The sequence below is a fragment of the Haplochromis burtoni genome, unplaced genomic scaffold (genome assembly GCF_018398535.1).
Source record: "Haplochromis burtoni strain Fernald_Lab_line unplaced genomic scaffold, NCSU_Asbu1 Contig_34, whole genome shotgun sequence".
Classification (NCBI taxonomy): domain Eukaryota; kingdom Metazoa; phylum Chordata; class Actinopteri; order Cichliformes; family Cichlidae; genus Haplochromis; species Haplochromis burtoni.
This window is the reverse complement of record NW_024582395.1, coordinates 1472720-1489339: the sequence shown is the minus strand read 5'-3', so window position 1 is coordinate 1489339 and position 16620 is coordinate 1472720. Positions and strand designations below refer to the sequence as shown.

At 40.5% G+C, this 16620-nt stretch overlaps 1 protein-coding gene across 2 annotated transcripts in view; it reads left to right on the top strand.

Annotated features, from left to right (window-relative positions):
- efna5b (ephrin-A5b) overlaps nucleotides 1-16620 on the top strand; it is a 98887-nt gene that overhangs the window by 75482 nt on the left and 6785 nt on the right. For both annotated transcript variants that reach the window (XM_005919017.2, XM_005919016.2), the window contains exon 2: nucleotides 3622-3914. In XM_005919017.2, the coding sequence (XP_005919079.1) occupies nucleotides 3622-3914 (293 nt within the window). The remainder of the gene's footprint in view (nucleotides 1-3621; nucleotides 3915-16620) is intronic.

The following is a 16620-nucleotide window of genomic DNA, read 5'->3' as shown; positions in this document are numbered from 1 at the left end:
CACACACACACACACACACACACACAGACACACACACACTCATGCTCTGTGTCCAGCTGATTTTCCTCGCTTTGTGTTGTGACCCACAGCTCGCTGGGACAGCTGTGGCATAACAAAGACATGTAATTATCACCATTTGACAATTAGCCTGCTATCCAAATTTGCTCCTTAATTACCTAGCCATTTTACCGCTGGAAGGCTTCCGCTGCCGTTCTGTGCCGCTACAGTTTCTCAGAAGAACGGAAAAGATTACAGCTCATGACGCTGCCAGAAGTTTGTTCTAAAATACAGGGAAGCGTCTCTGGTGGCTGGGTGGAGTAAATGTTTAGCATTAATAAACGGTCTTCAAAGTGCTTTTCGATGCGTTTCCCATTCACACGCTCACACACAAATGACAGCAGAGTGTTTACCTGCAACTGGAAACAACTCAGGGTTTAGATTCTTGTGAATGTGGAGGAGCTGGAGATTGAACCAAAACACCACTCTTTCAATTTCAGAGTACTTGCTGAATACTTTACAAGATGCACGTTTATCTTACATTTAAAGACAAAATCATGCATTTTAATTGGATCATTTAATGATCCTTTTGCACATTCTTTTTTATATTTGAGTGTAGCAGAACTGGTTTTTATCATTGATAAATCTCTTAATTTGTTATGACAGATGGCTGAAAAATTCTATACCCTTCACACATTATATCCCTGACTTACATATGCAGAAAAACCTGTAAATTAGTTGGCTTGCCCTTCTGCTCATATTTCGCTCTTCTTGATTTTTTTCTTTTTGGTTATGCCTGTCACTCTTCTGGAATCTAATAAAGCACTGCTTTAAATTTACATTACATTTGAGCAACACCTTGGCGCTTCTTCATCCAACATACAGACCGATGTACGCTTGGGGAAAACGTCCAAAACATTGCATGATAATGAACAAAGCAGAACTGACTTTTCTAAAAGTTCGTAAGGAAAATGAACACTTTTTACAAAAAATCCATGAAGCTACATCTTGATGAGTCCTTCCCTGAATGGTGATGGAGGTTTTAGAGATTTGACTGCTCACACAATCATGCCATGCACATGCAGCTTTTGTAAAATCTCCTTTAATGATGAATGCATGCTTGAGTAACTCCTGCAAAGATGTGGATTCACCAGGAAGCCTGGCAGTGCTATCTGCTGCGTTCAGTCTTGCTGTCTCTTCTTTGTATTCTCTCACCCTCTTTTGGAACCAGGTCCTTTCTGTCTCTGCCTCCCTGTCTGTTTCTCACCCTCGGTCTCTTTCTCACTCGGTGCCATTAGCAGCTTCTGGCTGTCTCACTGCTGTTCCTTTGCCAATGTGCCAGGGTGCTCGCTCATCTGATAACACACACCTAATGTATGTGTGTGCCTGTTTCTAATGGGTGTGCATGTGTGTGAGGGTTTGTACTAGTTTTGTGCTTGTTTCATATACGTGTGTGTGTGTGTGGGTGTATATGTGGGTGGGTGGGTGTGTGACTGAGTAGGTTACATGTTACAAATGCCTGTCCTGTCCCTTTTTATGTGCTCACTCACCCAAACATCCTCTGCTTCATTTGCAGTCAGGGCCACAAGCCACTATTCTGACTGCTGAGGCAGGGAGAGAAGGGCAGCTGAAACATCACACACACACACAGGCACACGCACGCATACAGGCTCCCTCTCTAACACTCTTTCTCGCTCCTGCTCACACACTCGCAGAATGTACACATACACATAAGCTGGGAGGAGCGACCGGGAGAATTTGACCATTAACGCAGTGACATTTTAAAGCAGCGCGAGAGATGCATGGCTCTTCCTGGACCTCCACAGACATGTTTTAAATGAAATGTTACAGATGAGTTGCTCTATGCCTTGGTTGTAAACACCCTCACGCTGATATTTACCCTACTCGGGTAAACACAGAAGAACAGCATTTCATGCTAGCTCATGCTCAAATATACACACGTGCACACAAATATTCCGCGCAGAGCCAGAGGACACACATGATCGCGGTAATGAGAAATGGCTTGGTTCAGTTTTGTTGCTCAATCGTAGCAATAATTGTTCCATTACACCAACATGAAGAAAGTAACAACTAAAAGGCCCCAAAACCAGATTTTTTGCTAAAATGACTATTTGATCTTCAGTATCAGGCGCCTGGTTTTCATTGTGATTGTTATTCTCTGCAGAGTGACCAGATAAACTGCAGACTGATGCGAGCCAAGCAGGATTTCAATACATGTGTTTGATTGTAGGAGCTTCAATCTTTAGAGGCAGAACAATAGAGCTGGAGTTTTCGAAATGAGAAATCAAATAAGTGGTAGGAAAGAGAGTGAAAGCACGGTTTCAGCATCCTTTAAAGGCAGTATTATGGTATTTTACACCATGAGTTAGAATTTTTTTTGTCATTAATTTGACCTTGTTCTTTCTAACTGCCTATTCGCCATATACAAAGAGACATGCAGTTTTTGTTTCTTTAGAAATACGCAATACTTAATGGACATGAAAAGAAAATACTGAATGATAAAAGGTCACTATGCTGCTTTGGTGCTTTAAATCTAAGCCTAAAAATTCTTATATAAAATGAATTTGTCCTGTCGTACGCTTCTTGCCTGTTGTGGGGGTTGAAGAGTTCTTCCCATAGACAGCAGATGCGATTTTTTTAATTATAAGTTTGATCCAAACTCTTGTAAGGTTGTGCTCCCGCGACATTTAACCAGGGCCTCGCCTCACGCCACCTGGTTTCTCTGTGAAGCGAGTCAGTCACGCCAGCTGCGTAGGAATTGTCAACTCTGCGGTTCACATTATCACTCTTGTTCTGCTTCAAGTGTGTGCGTGTGCCTAATTGGGGCATCCCTAGCAAGCTTACAGGTGTTTGGCATTTTCTCTCCAAACCCCCTCGTGACCCAGAGGTTAGGGTCACTCCACCCTGGGTCAACGAGAGCACTCGCAATGCAGAAAATGCTCTCTGATTTTGGAGGATGTGAAAATTCCACAGATAAGAGGGCTGCGTGTTGGGCCGCAGAGACTGTGGTGAGATTGTGTGTATGTTAGTGCTAGCCTGTGACAATGTGTGGCCTTTTGATGAATCTCCCTGTATGTATTGAAGCCCTCTGACCCTGCGTGGCCTGTTCTAGATCATTGCTGCTGTAAAAATGCCTCACTGCACAGCCCTCAGAGACAGTCTGGCCCTGTATTTTTCCAATCACTGACATTTACTGGCTGAACCATCCTGCCATCCTATATCTCTGTGACCATTTCTACTCTACTTTTTTTTTTACTGTACAAAAATCCTCAAGCAAATGTATTTTTTTTTTGTTCCAACTCTGAGGAAAACTGTTTGAGGAAAGATGTTTACAGGGAGAGTTGGATACTTCATTTTGCTACCATTCAGAAGGCATATGCACAAGTAAATATTTGTTACAGAGAGAGATTTATAGATAAACCAACCCACTTAGATTTATTGATGCTAGAGGATGAGAGTGTTGGTGCATGCAAATTTTCACCAAATACTGAAAGAGTGCTGCGAGATGTAGCGTGTTCACATAAATCATTCAAAACTAGGTTTGCATTGAAAATAATTTTGAAGGTTAACCCTTTTCTGCCTCCTTCTTTTTTTCCCAACCAGGTTCCACCGTGGGGATTACCACATCGATGTGTGCATAAACGACTACCTTGACGTCTACTGTCCTCACTATGAAGACACAGTGCCTGAGGAACGGACAGAGCGCTACGTCCTCTACATGGTCAACTATGATGGCTATAGCACGTGTGACCACACCTCCAAAGGCTTTAAACGCTGGGAATGCAACAGGCCGCACTCTCCGAACGGGCCACTTAAGTTTTCAGAGAAGTTCCAGCTCTTCACTCCCTTCTCCTTGGGCTTTGAGTTCAGACCGGGCAGAGAATACTATTACATCTGTGAGTACCTGCTCTGAATGAGTATATGCTGTGCATTACATCTACAATACACTGTAGAAGAAACAGCAGTGAAATAACAAGAAATGGCACTACTAATACAAGATTTAGGCTGTTTTATATATTAATGTCGCATTAATATTAATACTGTGCTGTCGTGTGATACTTCCAAAAGCTGTTATTTTCAAAGAACAAAAAAACCAACCCAAGCATCCACAGAAAAAATACGAATCCCAAAAAATGTAATTCAACAGGAATAACATACCTGGAAGGCCCTTTCCTGACCCACTGTTTATCTACTACTACAACAGCACGAGAGGGCTGCTATTTCCCAACTATGTTTTCTCAATTTTGCTGCAGAGCTTTGAGGGTGGCATTACAGTGATCCGAGTAGATGCTTTCATGCTCTGCTTTCAGCTAAGCTTTTCACACTGCTCTCGTCAACCACAGAAAACTCTTCCCTAAAATGGCAATGGAATTCATAGGGGAGTTAAATTGAGACAGTCTGAAAGTTATAGCTCTCTTCTCCTGCTTCACAATACTGTATCTTTCAAAAAGGAGTGCCCTGCTCTCTGTATTATATTATTCTTCTGTGTAGCTTGTGTTCGATGTTAAGTTGTCTGCTTCTTGGCATAAGAACTGAGCCTAACTGACTTCATCTGAAGTTGAGGCCCCTGGGAAATGAGCTTTTATCAAAGTAAGGTAATAGGGGAACTGAATGGCACGAGTCCTTCCTCTACAGTAATATATGCACATGGACAGAACATGAGTTATATACTCGTATAGTCACTTTTCTTGGTTAAAGAAAGGTTAAAAAAGAGGTTTCTGTAATTGTCAGCCTGCGGCTCAAATGGAGCTCAGCGCAGCTGTCACAATCCCATGTCCTTTTGTTTTCATCTCCCAAAGATGACTCAGGAGCACAGCTGAACTCTACCTATACACCGCGATCTGTTTTCTAAATTGGCAGGCTTTTATGAAGCAGTTAACCCGACAGCTAACCGACACTTGTGTGCTTTATTCCTTTCACGTGTTTCCTCTTAGGGACTGGAGTAAAAAGAAAAGAAGAAAAGGAGGGAGGGGGAAAAACAACATAACTGTATCTCACTAATGTTTGCTATTGTTTTCGTGCTAAATAGGTGCTGTCAATCTCAAGCTTGTCTATGAAATAATCTTTCCCCGAAGCCTTTCAACAATCAGGTTTTTGGCCATTTATCTGTTAAAAGTAACCAGATTTTCCTTTTCTTTTATAGCCAGTTCACACTGACACTCATACTAAATCAGGAGGGAGGGGGGGTCTCCAGACTTGGGAGAGTTGATAGGGGTTAGTGTAGGGTTATAAAATTCATCCACTCCCTCAAGTCTCTTTTTGCAATTTTTTTCCCCATTTCTGTTGAGAGATGCTTGTCCTAAGGGCTGGATTAAATTACACTGCGACCGACAGGGCTTCCATGGAACACATCCATTCTGCTATAGCACGCCATATTTTGTTTAGTGGCCCGCGGCTTCATTGGCTATTGAATGATTTCAGCGTATATACTCACTGGCTAGTGTGGCGGATATTAAAGTCATCTACCATGAAGTCATCTGACATGTGATTTCCCACTGTCATTGTGTTCAGCCTGAATGTCCACAGGAAGCAGGGGAGATGGCTGCTAATGGATTGGACAGTCTCTTTAGGAGACGGGATGTAAAGCTGAAGAAGGGATATGGAGAGAGGGAGAGCTAGTCACATTTTTACATCTTTACAATTCATCTGTGGCAGCTTCTGTCATCATCATCATCATCAGTGTGATCACCGAATCTTCTTAATACACCAGCGCGACAAAAAATGCAACCTTTTCAGATATTCAATTGTAGTAAAAAAATACTAATTTCTAACGCAGGAAAAACTAAAAAAGTGGCGAAATTAAATCGTAACAGTATAACTTAATCGCTGCAATGTTCCCAGGGATTGCATTTTTACCTTAACATACAGTTTTTCCCTTTCTAATACTGAATAAAATACTAAATGCTGCAGTAACTGGGAGTCTCTTTTCTTGTTTGCACATCAGCACCAGGGCATCAGCTGCAATTTTTTACAGGCACCTTGAAGTGAAGTCAGCTTTTCAGGCAGATTTCCCTCATGTGCTGTATGCTCGCAAGCCGAGTCTTTATTCAAAAACACTGAACTTTGTCCAGATGCTGGCTGGGTTTTGCCTGCCGTGTGTTTTACAGATAATCCTCTAACTCCATTCAAACGTATGGAGAAAATATTTATTTTCACTTTAACCCTCTGTGTCTAATATTTGGCAAAGTGACACAAATAAGCAATAAAAATAAGCAGGTTTTTTTTTTTAGCTTCAATTCCCTGTGTTACAAACATACCTATCAGCTTATTGGCTGTTTAGACTAATGTGTTTACAAAACCTTTTTGCAATCTAAACAGGAAGAAACACATCCATCCTCCTTAAACCAATCTTGCTTGCAGATGGAGTGTTTGCTCACATTTCGGGAACTACATTGCAAAAATATCCAGTGAATGTGCACTTAAATCGAATAAATAAACCTGGTTTTCTTGGGTTTGTTGTGTTTTAAGTAAACACCTGAAAACATGCATATTCTCAACCATCTTTCCTTCTCACCTTTTCATGAATGGGAATCTTTGAGCACATTCAGTGTGCCTGCCATTTTCACATGAAATCACAAATACTCTTGTATGGTGTGCAGATAAATTCTAGCGCTAGTGTGGATATAACATAACATTTCAGTTTTACAGCTGTTGTTTATTATCATTTATTAATCTCAGTTAGGGCTTACTATGTTGCGCTAAACCCTAGAATGGAAAAATTGTGTTAGTGGACCATGAGCCTGACAAGATGGCATTATTTCTGTAGCAAAGATTGAGTTGGCCAAGAAAGTTGGAGTTTTAATAACGTTTAGTGCAGCGTTTTCTCTTGGTTTCATTGTTCCAGTGTGTTACTAAGCCTTCTGCAGGAATATTTTCAGTGTTACAGTTGCAGCACTTTGTCAATGTCTAATGCCATCATTCTTATTTAATGAAGTGAATACACGGTTTAGCTCTTTTTAATGATAATGATGATATTACGTCCTATAGTTTCTGAGATGTGAATGCTTATTCAGCTATGAAACAATCTTGCTGATATTTAACTTGACTGTTATTATGACAGGATTTAGCCAACTACCTTGTGACAATATCCAGTCTCATTATTGTTGCTAATGATGAAAAAGAAAGAAAAAGACTGCTGTCAAATTCTGTGCAACCGCGAGTAAACACTAATTAAACTCTGGCTCGTGCTGCATCTTGTTAGGAACACCTAAGTACTGGCTGTGCCAAAATTTTGTGATTTATTTGAAGCATGAAAAAGTTGATTCCTGTGGGGTTCATGTGGAACGTGAACACGCAGTACATCTGGCTTTTTTAGCTAGTTGTTAGTTATCACACTATGGGGAAAATTGGCACCGTTTAATTAAAAAAAACAAAAAAACATCCAAAATTCAAACATGATTTCACTCATTTACTTATATATTTATTCAAATAAATATATATATGTTTGCCATTTAAAGTGAAAAAACCTGTTATTCTCCATAGTTAGACTGTTGTGTAAATGTATAGCGTGGCATAGCCAACAGAGAAAATCTTAGGCATCATTACCCACTGAAGCTGGCTATGCTGCATAACCGCTCTCAACTGAAATGTCAGTGTGTCCCAAGGCAAAGGTCACTATCCATGAACACACAAGCTGAGGTAAGCAATACTGTGAAAGCGCTCATATACTTGAGACGTAATAGTTTATCATGCATCCTAGATTAAAAAAAAAAATCTGTTCACAATCAATATTCCTCAGATTTGTACTCATTTTGAGTAAGCACAGTCTGTCTCCGTACACAACAGAGGCCTTATATGTAAACGGTGCTGACATACAGTATCAGAATATTAATCTTTTCCTTTCTCTATTAACTTTCTGTAGCTAAATGACCGGAGGGACTAGGGGATGAAAAATTTGCCCTCAGCAACGTGATTGATTTGCTATCTTGTTTGTAGATGAAAATTAAGATGTCAAATCATATTCCTGCAGAGAAAACGCCCCTTAATGGTGTTTTCGCCCTGTGAGTTTGATGCAGGTCGAAGGTTGATTTGTTGCATCTCTGATAAAATTAGAGAGAGGAGACAGGGTTCTGCTGTCATCTGCTTCGAGAACAGAAAGCGCTTAATCAACGCTAGCAGGATGGAGGAAATTCACTAAAATAGAGGTCATAATTCTTCATTTTAGTTTGCGTCATCCTGTTTTTCTCCATTTGAGGCAGTTAATTAAAGATGTAAGAAAACAAGAGTTGGTCAGGAGCCTTATCTTGGTGTACAAGTCAACGCAAAACAGAGTTAACAAAGTAAATAATGGTGAACACATTCAGATGCAGGAGGGGGATTATCTCAATGTTGGTCACATAAGCAGTTCAGCAAAATGCAGTATTCTGCAAGTGTCTGCCTCCATGAATGACAGCTGGGATAAGCCTGGACAGCGGGAGCCCTTCTTGGGTCACAGTTCACAGAGCAGTCTTGGTTTAAGTGGAGCCCATCTCGCTGAATGCTGATGCAAGCACAATTTTCTAATATGGACACAATCCACAATCGTGTATCAGTGATTTTAATCAAAAAGGGCAGATATCCAATATCAGCGGCACCTCACCGCAAGCAACAAGCGAGCAGAGTTATGATGTTTATTAGGCAAGATTTGTGAGAAAAAGGAAACTACTTGGAGTAACAATGCAGTGGCAGACCGGTGGTTAAAAAGACATTTTCTTGCCGTTTGACTTGCTTGCCTTCATAGACTGGAACTGCTTCTCACAGAACGCACAATCAATAATATCTTTGTGTCTTATCTTGTGGTTATTACAGAAACGAACAGTCCTTTGGAAAGTCTGTGCATGATATCAAATGAACACTTGTTTAATGCGTTATCAAAACCCAGACTGCGGTGGCGATTATATCCATGCTGTATTACAAAATGAAAAACATTTAGCAAAGTTTCAATCAGTCTCCAGATGCCCGTAGGCTAAAATGCGAAATGCTAATGCAACACAAAGCCAAGACTGATCATAAATAGCGAGCTTAAAAAAACAAGAGAAAACATTTGATATTTATAAGGCTTTTTTACAAAATCTCATAAGACATATTTCAGCTTTTCTGGACTGCTACATGCACACAAAGCTTTAAAAGATTCTTCAAGACGTGGACTGTAGCTGTCTCGCGATTGACCATAAATCCCGTGATGCGCCATGATCCTTCAAGCCACTCTGGAGAGGAGAGAGAAGCAGAGACAGAGCAGGAAATGGCAGCCACAGAAAAATGGCATTAATGGCAAAAATGAAATAAAGGCGGGGGTGGCGTATGTGCTCTGTGTTTTTCCGGGGCTATGGAAGACTTGCTAATAATGATAAAGAGTCAACTCAGTTCCATTTGTGGTACAAGGAGGTATCCTGCATATGGACGGGCATCATCCATTCAAATGAAAAATCAGGGCTGTCATTGGCATTCAGAAATGATCTGACAACATGGAGTAACACGACACTTGCACAAATGTATACACACTCATCCACATTTTGCATAAATAAACATGGACAGATACACATAACAGGCACCCGGATCCACACTGTCTGGAATGCATTATTATAATCCTGATAGATGGATATACATTCCACCGCTATCTCCCCTGGTTACTATATCATTTATTGTCTCTCTCTTATATCTAATCCTCTCCTTTGGGTTTAATACAGTACTCCCCACTATAGACACAGACATATAAACGTGGACATGGGAAGGTGTGCTGTCACTAAGCTGTGTGCATTTCAGCCTGTTAGAAGCATAATAGAGTCATATGTTATTAGTTTGAAGCCAGGGCCTTCCACCGAGGGTCTTGTTAGAATACCTGCTCAAGTACAAACTCAGTGGGACTGCACGTTTAACAAACTTTACGTAAGACCAGGAGGCAAATCATCGTTCAATAACCTCAGTGAAAAAAATTAATTAAAAAAAGCCACAAATCGCACAACATTTGTCCTATAATCCTTTAAATCTTAATAACAGAGCCACGATTTCCACAATGACCACCAGAACATTTATTAGAAGTCCCAGATTTACAAAGAAGACAGAAGTCGACGGCTTTTCTGCAGGAGTCAGTTCAGATTCAGGGATTTTTTTTTTTTTTTGGGGAGCTTGTACTTAGCAGCTGCCAATGGCACTGCTTTTTTAATTAAGTGTCCTCCCTGTGCCTCTTTGGCACTAGATAAGCTCAGTGTTTTTGCCTCCCAGAATGCATGCCACAGATACAAATGCATAGGTTTGATTATTTGTTCAAAGTGATTAATACATATTTTGAGTATTCAAAAACTAAATTACTACTAATAAGAGACTGTGGAATGATTTGCTCTCCAAAAACATGGTTAACAGTAAAGGGACTGGTTCTTATATGGCACTTTTGCACTCTACTTGAGCACAGGGAGTACTTTATTGAACATGCCTTATTCACACCAAAATTTTCCCCCCACTACACTCTAAGCCTTTTGTACCCAATATTCACACTTTGAATAGAGCAAATAGGGTTCAGTGTCTTACCCAAGATATTTCTGTCAAAGAACGAATTTTAACATTCAACCTGGAGCAGCCAGGAATTGAACAATCAACATTCCAATAAGTAGATTACCCGCTTTACCTCCTGAGCTACAGCCACCCCGAAAACATACATAAATAAATGTTTTTTTCTATCTTCTTGTCTACAGTATTTCATGACCGAAGTCCTTCTGGGTGTTCTTGGTGCCTTAATGAAGATACAGATTTCTCAAATATGTTATCTATCTCTATCTGTATATCAAACACATTGGTAAATGTGTCAATTCAATGTGCTGGGTTCTATGGGAAAAAGAATGCCAGGCAGAGCTGAGCTGAAGTTTTGGATTACTATCTCAAAGTCTTAACTCAGTCAAAAAAATATTTTGAAATACCCAATTTAAATTTTTGACAGAATAATGACACATTTTGACTTACAGATGGCGTCTTTTTTTGTTTTTTTCCCCCAGTCGTGGAAACAAGCCTGCACATGTTTTGGATGAGATCCAATAACGCAAAAATAAACTGGTTTTGGTCATGACAAGCTCACTGGAACTTCAGGCATCCATTTTTTTTTAAATAAATTGAAAACAGTCAATCAGTTAGCTAGCCTGTTGGCCAGACTTGGTTAATAATAGACCATGAGTGAACTCATGGCATACTTGTTGACAGCCCAGAGAAAGCAAGGCGAGATAGAAAAGTCTCTAATCAAGTTATCCGAGTTTGACCGCCCCTAAAGTAGTCATCACAACGCCTGCCAGAAAACAGAGTGGCTGTGAAAAGCCAAGAGATCAGTGGAAAAATAGGGCAGGCGAGGGCTGTGAATCAAAGTGCACACGGTTCCTCTCAACCTATTATGATTCATGCACCTAACAGCCATCTTCAGGAACTGATTATGATTCACAATCCCAAAGTCAAGGACATTCTATCCCTGGCCATTAAACCATTAACAGATATAGTACTGTGCAAAGGTTTTGCTAAAAGCAAATTGGGTTTGCTTAACTCCCACTAAGGCTGCCTCCCTTGCTTCTGTTTCCTCACGTAATCCTAGACTGAAATGATAATGTTGAGCTGAGGGCTCTTTATCGCCACGGTATCTACTGCAGGACTCGTTGCTCAGGATAGTTTTTAACTGCGTGATGCATAAAAACCTAAACATCTATAACCATTGTGTAGCACAGTACAGTGTTAATCTGCAAGCGACTGTGTTTAATTGGTTAATTCTTGTATATTTTTCTCCTTTATTCTTCCGTTGTTACAGTGCGCACATTACTGTACACTCGCGCACACACACACAGAGCCTCACAATTTTGCTCGTTTATTCAGTGGGTGGGTACTTGGGCCATAACAATAATATTATGATCCTACGTGAGACACTAAGTGTAGTAATGAACCATTATTATGCACAGACTTATTATTCTGTAACTGCCTTAAAACGCCGAACTCCACCATAGATTAATAAATCATCCATTTTATTGTAATTTGAGTGCAAAGACATGAATCGGTTGATGAAATTGAAGGGTTTTCAGACTTTCAATCACTCGCTTTTCATTTTCAAGACGACAAGAGTAATTTGTAAGAGCGTCATTATGTGGTCTTCCACAAAATTATGATGCTGGATGCACTTTGACAAGGAAATAATTGTATCCTTACACAAGTGCTCTGACATTCAGTAGTGTGAGGAAAGTGTTGCACTGTATAATTAGGCGTTATTGATTGCATCTAACTTCCCCTTCTCAACTTATATTTCTCTCAGTGTTTTCCTCATAGCTTGTGACCTTGTCCCAATTGCACATGTGGCAAAAGGAATGACTTTGGTGCACTTTTGCCAACGATTGAAATATACAAGGAAGGAGCAAAAGGCCAGCTATCACCAGGGGGAGAAGTTTATGTTCCCTCTGATGCATGAATCCAAACCCTCCTCTTTTACTGCTCCTCAGCTCCCTCATTCCCTCCCATTGTGTGTTCGCTGTAGTAGCATCTGGTTAATGGGCCTCTTCAGTCGATAGTCTCTTCCATCTTCTTACACACACATACAGATTCTGTGTATAAAGGCAAACACACATACGCATTCACATTTTTTTTAAAGCCTGTAAATAGATACATTTTTGTCCTTTTAAGTCTGCTGCTTTATAAGATGTTGGTGAGTAATTTTTGTGGCACATTTAGCCATTATGTGTATGTCAGTGCATATGGACACTTTATTGAACATGTGTTTCACACAGTCAAGTGTGCGCTGTTGTTTGCAACGAAGAGATTATTCTGAACAATGAAACAGTTCATATTTCTTATTAGAGGGGTCATGCAAGCATTCTCTCTAAAAAAAATAAATAAAGCAAGTCTCTTGAATTAAAAGTTTTCTTTTGTTTATTTAGTCCAACATTGTTCTTTTTTCAGTGAAAGCTAATAGATGCCACAAGTAATTTTTGGTCTCGGAATAGCAGATTCCTGGGAAGGAGGCTGTATAAAAGAAACATAGATGCTGGCATATAGTTTTTAGAAAGTGAAGTTTTTCGTTTCTCACCGCTTCTTCTCCCCTGTACACAATTTTATGTAAATTCAGAATCCTGAACTTTTGGACATACACTCTAAGCTTGCATGGGGTAATTCACATGGGTAATCCTACTAAATGAAAGACAAAGCCAACGGGCTGTTTTTCTCCGAGCTTGAAGAATTAGCTAACGAGGAATGCTCGGAGCTGGACACAACATTAGACTTTCCAGTTTAACCCCTCCCATCTAACAAATAAGCAGTGATCTAAGGAATGGAGCGCCATTATTAAAACCAGCTGGAGACTTGACACAGGCTACAGGCACGCTAACATCATGCTATTCATGTTACACGTTCACATGATCCTGTACAAGTCTGTGCAAGGTTTGACTTTTGTAACTGAAACCGAAGGAATGCCTTTCTGCGTAACGCTGTTCTATAAAATGCTGACAGTTTGTTGTGACAGTATGATTAGCTTTGGTGGACATCTGGGCTAAGTATGTTCAGTGGATTTTTGTGTGTGTGTGTGTGTGTGTGGAATTGACCACTACAAACACAGCAAACTTAAACATACGGGTGAAAAGAGGAAACTTTTTCATTAGAAATTAGTTAAAGACTGCCCGACTGCATTAGGCTTTGTGGTTGTGCTGATACTGGCAAACACTCAAATGTTTAAAATGTTTAGTGGTTATGAGAAAAGCTCAGAAGACACAGATTTGATGTTTACAAAATGACAAACAAAACTCACCCTGCATTGTTCCCCCTCCCCCATTTCACCTGCTAGATGATGGATAACCCATATGCTATGTCAATTTTAGCTTCTGTATTTAGACATCTTTGCTTTTAGCTTTCTTTCAAGATATTTATTGGTTATTCGTCATGTCTGGAATGTAATCTTCCAGTGAAAGACATAGGAAATGTGTTTTGTAGATAAAATTTCAGTTACAATAAAGCTTGGCTTGGGCTGTGATTGAAACAATACTGCTCCTAAGCTGCACTGAGCCCACCTGTTTGTTCTTCTGTAATTGGATTCTGCTTCATTCCATTTGCCTTAATGCTGATGCATAATGCAGTGTACTGAGGGAACCGGCCATTACCAGCTAGGGGACAGGGCACGGTGGAGGTAACCCGACCTCCCTCTCACCAATCCCATCTTGGGACATCTAGGGCCTCTGTCCTTCAAAGCAGCCACTTGCTTAGGCTGGATGGATTGATAGTTGGATTGTGGGCCTGAAGGGAGCCAGAATAGCAGGTGTTGATGTTACAGCCTACAAGAACAATAAGCTGGCCCTCAGCAGCTTGTTAATCTAAAATAAGCAGGCACTGGTGTGGACAGTTTGTGCCCAGGTGGCAGAATCCTCATCAAATAGCGAGCATTACGAGCTGCTACTGAAAAGAGAATGCAAAGCCAAAGCTCAGTCTTTACGATGTAGACAAAAATGTACATTTACATGCAGTGCACCCATGATCGGTGCACTCATTTAACCAACTCTTGAAATAATCTAGATGGTCATATTCTATATTCATAATATTAGTCAAGATAACATAAAAATGAATTACTCATGCATTATTTCTATTGCGTAAGAGGCAGATATCATGTTCTAGCCAAGTCGATGAACATCCCAACAGCATGACAGAGATGCCCACATGCTCTTTGCTGTTTTCATCAGGGCCATACTTCTCTCATGATCAGCTGCCTTTGTTAAGTGGCTAGTGTCGATGGCTGTGACTGAACTCTGCCCACAACAGTGATGAAGATAAAACATCTGGAGATGGTGTGCGGCTGTTTGGGCGCATATGTGCGCACACTGAGAATGAGAGGATAAAGAAGTGCAGCAATAAGAAGAGTGACATAAATTGCGTGGGCGCTGGTGTGTGTATGTGACTGAGTGGGTGAGCGACGTCGGCCAAGGTTCATTAGCGTTCATCGGCTGCCTCCACACCGAAATAATAAGGTCCTCTCTTTCTCTTTCTCTCTCTTCCCTCTTCCCTTCTGCATCTGCTGAATATGAACTGAGCTGTGAAAAATAGTGTCTGATCTCAGGTCACCTCTCCTGTACAGTGATATATGACGGAGATGCGGGTAACAGTTGATGAAGTGACAACATTAAATTGGTAACGCTGAGGTTAAAAATCAAAAGGGAGCGAGAAATCCTGATGAGCTGCACAGAAGGCGGATGAGTATGCGGCGTGTTTTTGATAAGAAAACTGTCGTCGGGATTTTAGGGTGACTCAGGAGACGAGAGCGTGCAAATGCAAGAAAAGAACGGGTCAGATGAGATGGAAAGTCATTAGAAATAATTCTCTTAATGAAAACATTTCCCGGCTTCAGGGACGGCTCACGGCTTTTTTTCCACCACCTTCAGAAAAAATGGATGCTAGCGCATTCATTGGAGCAATGTGTACAGAGACTGGTTTTTTTTTTTAATGAAAAATATTCTTCAGGTTTATAGAATAATAAAAAAAAAGTTATTTAAGAGGATATGCAGAAGAGGCAGTGAAAGTGCTTGGAAAGGGGGAAAAGGAGGAAAGCGATTTTGAAATTGAATCCTGGCTTCACTGCATCAGACTGATCCACAGAAAACATAAAATAATGCGAAAAGACACCTTAGTGGACAATATGGTCTCACTGGAGCTGAAGGGGATAATAGAAAGAAGAACTAGTAAATAGCATGAATGTATCGCAATAGTGGCAAAAGCCGACTCTTCTTTTTTCTGCTCTGACCCCAGACAATAAAATTTATTGCTAAACTACTACATGTTATCTTACCATGATGGATGCAGGCAGTACTCACCCACTAGACTTCAGCTGACATGTGTTTGACCCCTATCCTCGTCTACAGGAGACAGCACCTGGTGCCTCAACACAACGCCATTAGTGGTCAACCACACACACACACACACATTTGCACACGCTCCCTTTGAGATATTTTTAGGGGATGTGATACAACCACCATGGTAGCTAATGCTGAGAGATTCACACCCCGTGGACTTGACAGGAAGGGATCCATTTCCTGACAGGAACTGCAAACCATCCACACATGTAGCACATACTGTACATCCTCGCTGTGTGAACTTTGCGCTCCTGAAAGAAGATTGATGTGTTTCTATAGGAATACATAGAAATGTGTACATTTAAAGTATCTGCACGAGAGTCTTTAACCAGGTTAAATGATGGGAATTATGTTGATCCCACATTGAGCTAGTGCCAGTTTTTGAACCTCAAAATGGTACAATTAAACTGCGAGCAAAGCACTCCACTTTCCCTAGAGTGATTTCTTCAGCACATCTGTAAATACTTTCCAGCTGTAATCCCACAAGAACCGCAGCTAATGCCATAAAATCCACTTACGAGTCAAAACGAACTATTAAGGTTTGTGTTTTTCTTAATAAATTACCTCACTGCTAGTTGTTGTCTACGGGAAAATAAATATATTCATAACACAATCATTAATGGATGGCAAGGTGTTGCGGTGGTCAGCGTTATTTTGTTATCGTTTTTATCGTTAACTCGGTTTTCCTGGGTCTTTTCACGTGTGTTATGAATAAATCTTTTTTTCGGTACCGGTACTAATTTTATTTTGTTGTATTTATCCACGACATCTTAAAGACCGGTCC